Genomic DNA, 2,500 nt, shown 5'->3' with positions numbered 1-2,500 from the left:
TGTAGAAGCACAACCCAGGGTCGTCTCCTCGTCGGTTAGTGCACCCGATTGCACAGCAACTATCCAACATTTTGTCAAACAACTAACTACTTAAAAAAAAAAAAAAAACTGATAAAATAGCTGGCAGGCAGCGGAAGAAAGATTTGTTTAGCCCGCCAGGTGGGCGTTCCCATTATGCCGTGACGACACGTGCAAACTATGAATTGCATAAGAAATGTTACTACCGGTACTACTACTGGAAGGACAACACAAAAAGGCACCATCAAGAGGGCACAACAGCGGCTATACACCCTGAGATGCCTCAGGAAGGAACACAACAAGCAGGAGATACTGGTGGCCTTCTACCGCGGCGCAGTGGAGAGCATCCTCACCTACGGCATCTGCAACTGGTTCTCCAGCTGCACAACAGCGGAGAGAAATGCGCTACAGAGAGTAGTGAGAACAGCACAGAAGATCACCGGCGCCCCCCTCCCCTCTCTGGAAGAGCTGTACAACACACGCTGTCTCAGGAAGGCCTCAAAGATGTCCAGGGACCCGACCCACCCTGGGCACGTACACTTTACCAGGCTGCCCTCGAAAAGGAGGTTCAGGACCCCGGCCGCTAAGACAAACAGACTGAAGAACTGCTTCTACCACAGGGCCGTCCAGGCCCTGAACACAGCAAAGACCTAAGTTCTGGGCCCTGGACAGTCTGGACGGATTGTATGGCAGCTGCTGGACTGAAAAAATCAGGTGTAGTGCTGAGGCACAAACATGTACATTTCAAGCCTGCAAACTGTGACACTTTAAATAACGTGAAAAAAAATACTATTGTGCAATATGACAACCCTAGTCGACTATCTGTACAGTATAGTACAGTGGATTGTGTACATAGCCTTTATTTATGTAAATCAGCTCCTTCCCTTCTTGTGATTTTTTTTAAATATTTTTTTTATTTTTTTCTAAAAGTTTATTTTTTTCCCCTTTCCTAACACCAGGGGAGCCACCCCTCCTAAATGTCGTTGTTTGGTACCTGTACTGTAGCAATGACAATAAAGTCCATTCATTCATTCATTCACATGTGTGTGTGTGTGTGTGTGTGTGTGTGTGTTGTAGCTGGTGTCAAAGCCCCAGCAGTTCGACGTGATGGTGATGCCTAATCTCTATGGCAACGTGGTGAGCAACGTGTGTGCCGGTCTGGTGGGCGGGCCGGGCCTGGTGCCTGGAGCAAACTACGGACAGGACTACGCTGTGTTTGAGACGGTGAGGAGGGAGGGAGGGAGAGAGGGAGGGAGGGAGGGAGAAAGAGAGGGAGGGAGGGAGGGAGGGAGAGAGAGAGGGAGGGAGGGAGGAAGGGAGAGAGAGAGGGAGAGAGGGAGGGAGAGAGGGAGGGAGGGAGAGAGGGAGGGAGGGAGGGAGGGAGAGAGAGAGGGAGAGAGGGAGAGAGGGAGGGAGGGAGGGAGAGAGGGAGGGAGGGAGAGAGAGGGAGGGAGAGAGAGGTAGAGAGAGAGAGGTAGAGAGGGAGGGAGAGAGAGAGAGAGAGAGAGAGAGAGAGAGAGAGAGAGGGAGGGAGGGACGGAGGGAGGGAGAGAGGGAGGGAGGGAGGGACGGAGGGAGAGAGGGAGGGAGGGAGAGAGGGAGAGAGGGAGGGAGAGAGGGAGGGAGGGAGGGAGAGAGAGAGATGGAGGGAGAGAGGGAGGGAGAGGAGGGAGGGAGAGATAGATGGAGAGAGAGAGAGAGAGATGGAGAGAGATAGAGGGAGAGAGATGGAGGGAGAGAGAGTATAGTATTTGTCATTTGACATTTAGTTACTAGAACCCTAGTATTGCTTGTCTAATACAAATGTGTGTGTGTGTGTGTGTGTGTGTGTGTGTGTCAGGGGACCAGGAACACAGGCAGCAGCATCGCGGGGCAGGACAGAGCGAACCCCACGGCCATGCTGCTGGCTGCCTGCCTCCTGCTGGACCACCTGGGCCTGCACGCCTACGCCACCATGGTCCGCCGGGCCGTCATCTGCACCGTCACCCAGACCCGGGTACCACACACACACACACACACACACACACACACACACACACACACACACACACTGTCTTTCACACTATTAGTCGATAGTAGGGCTGGGTATCGCCACTGATTTCCCAAAACGATTCGATTCCGATTCACAGCTCCCGATTCGATTCCGATTCGATTTAGTTACAATATCAATTTTCCTTGAATATGAAGAGATTCTCAGAACTAATGCTATAAATGGTTCAAGGAACCCTATAACATGTAGCATTGTTAAACATATCAATGTTTACATTAAGAATTGACTCCAAAGCAGTTACATGAATGTACTTCTTATTGGAACATAAATGAACATCATTGACCAACATTTTGCTAAATCAGACACTACAAAACGTGCTTTTTAACGTGCTTTACTGCAGCCAGTGTAAATAAAGGGGCTACAAACATAGCCTATCGGTAAACAAGACATCACATATCCCTCAGGACTGTCTCAAATAGCTTATTTGCATAA

At 50.3% G+C, this 2,500-nt stretch overlaps 1 protein-coding gene across 1 annotated transcript in view; it reads left to right on the top strand.

Moving 5' to 3' along the window:
- The window catches only part of LOC308161032 (isocitrate dehydrogenase [NAD] subunit gamma, mitochondrial-like), a gene marked incomplete at its 3' end in the record, with an annotated part of 8,494 nt that overhangs the window by 4,648 nt on the left and 1,346 nt on the right, over nucleotides 1–2,500 (top strand). The window contains exons 7-8 of the mRNA XM_080534966.1: nucleotides 1,096–1,242; nucleotides 1,859–2,014. Coding sequence (XP_080391092.1) covers nucleotides 1,096–1,242; nucleotides 1,859–2,014 — 303 coding nt within the window. The remainder of the gene's footprint in view (nucleotides 1–1,095; nucleotides 1,243–1,858; nucleotides 2,015–2,500) is intronic.

The sequence above is a fragment of the Nansenia antarctica genome (assembly GCF_963989245.1).
Source record: "Nansenia antarctica genome assembly, chromosome: 6".
In the NCBI taxonomy this organism is placed as follows: domain Eukaryota; kingdom Metazoa; phylum Chordata; class Actinopteri; order Argentiniformes; family Microstomatidae; genus Nansenia; species Nansenia antarctica.
Note: the sequence above shows the minus strand (reverse complement) of the source record. Positions and strands in the feature narration are given on the sequence as shown.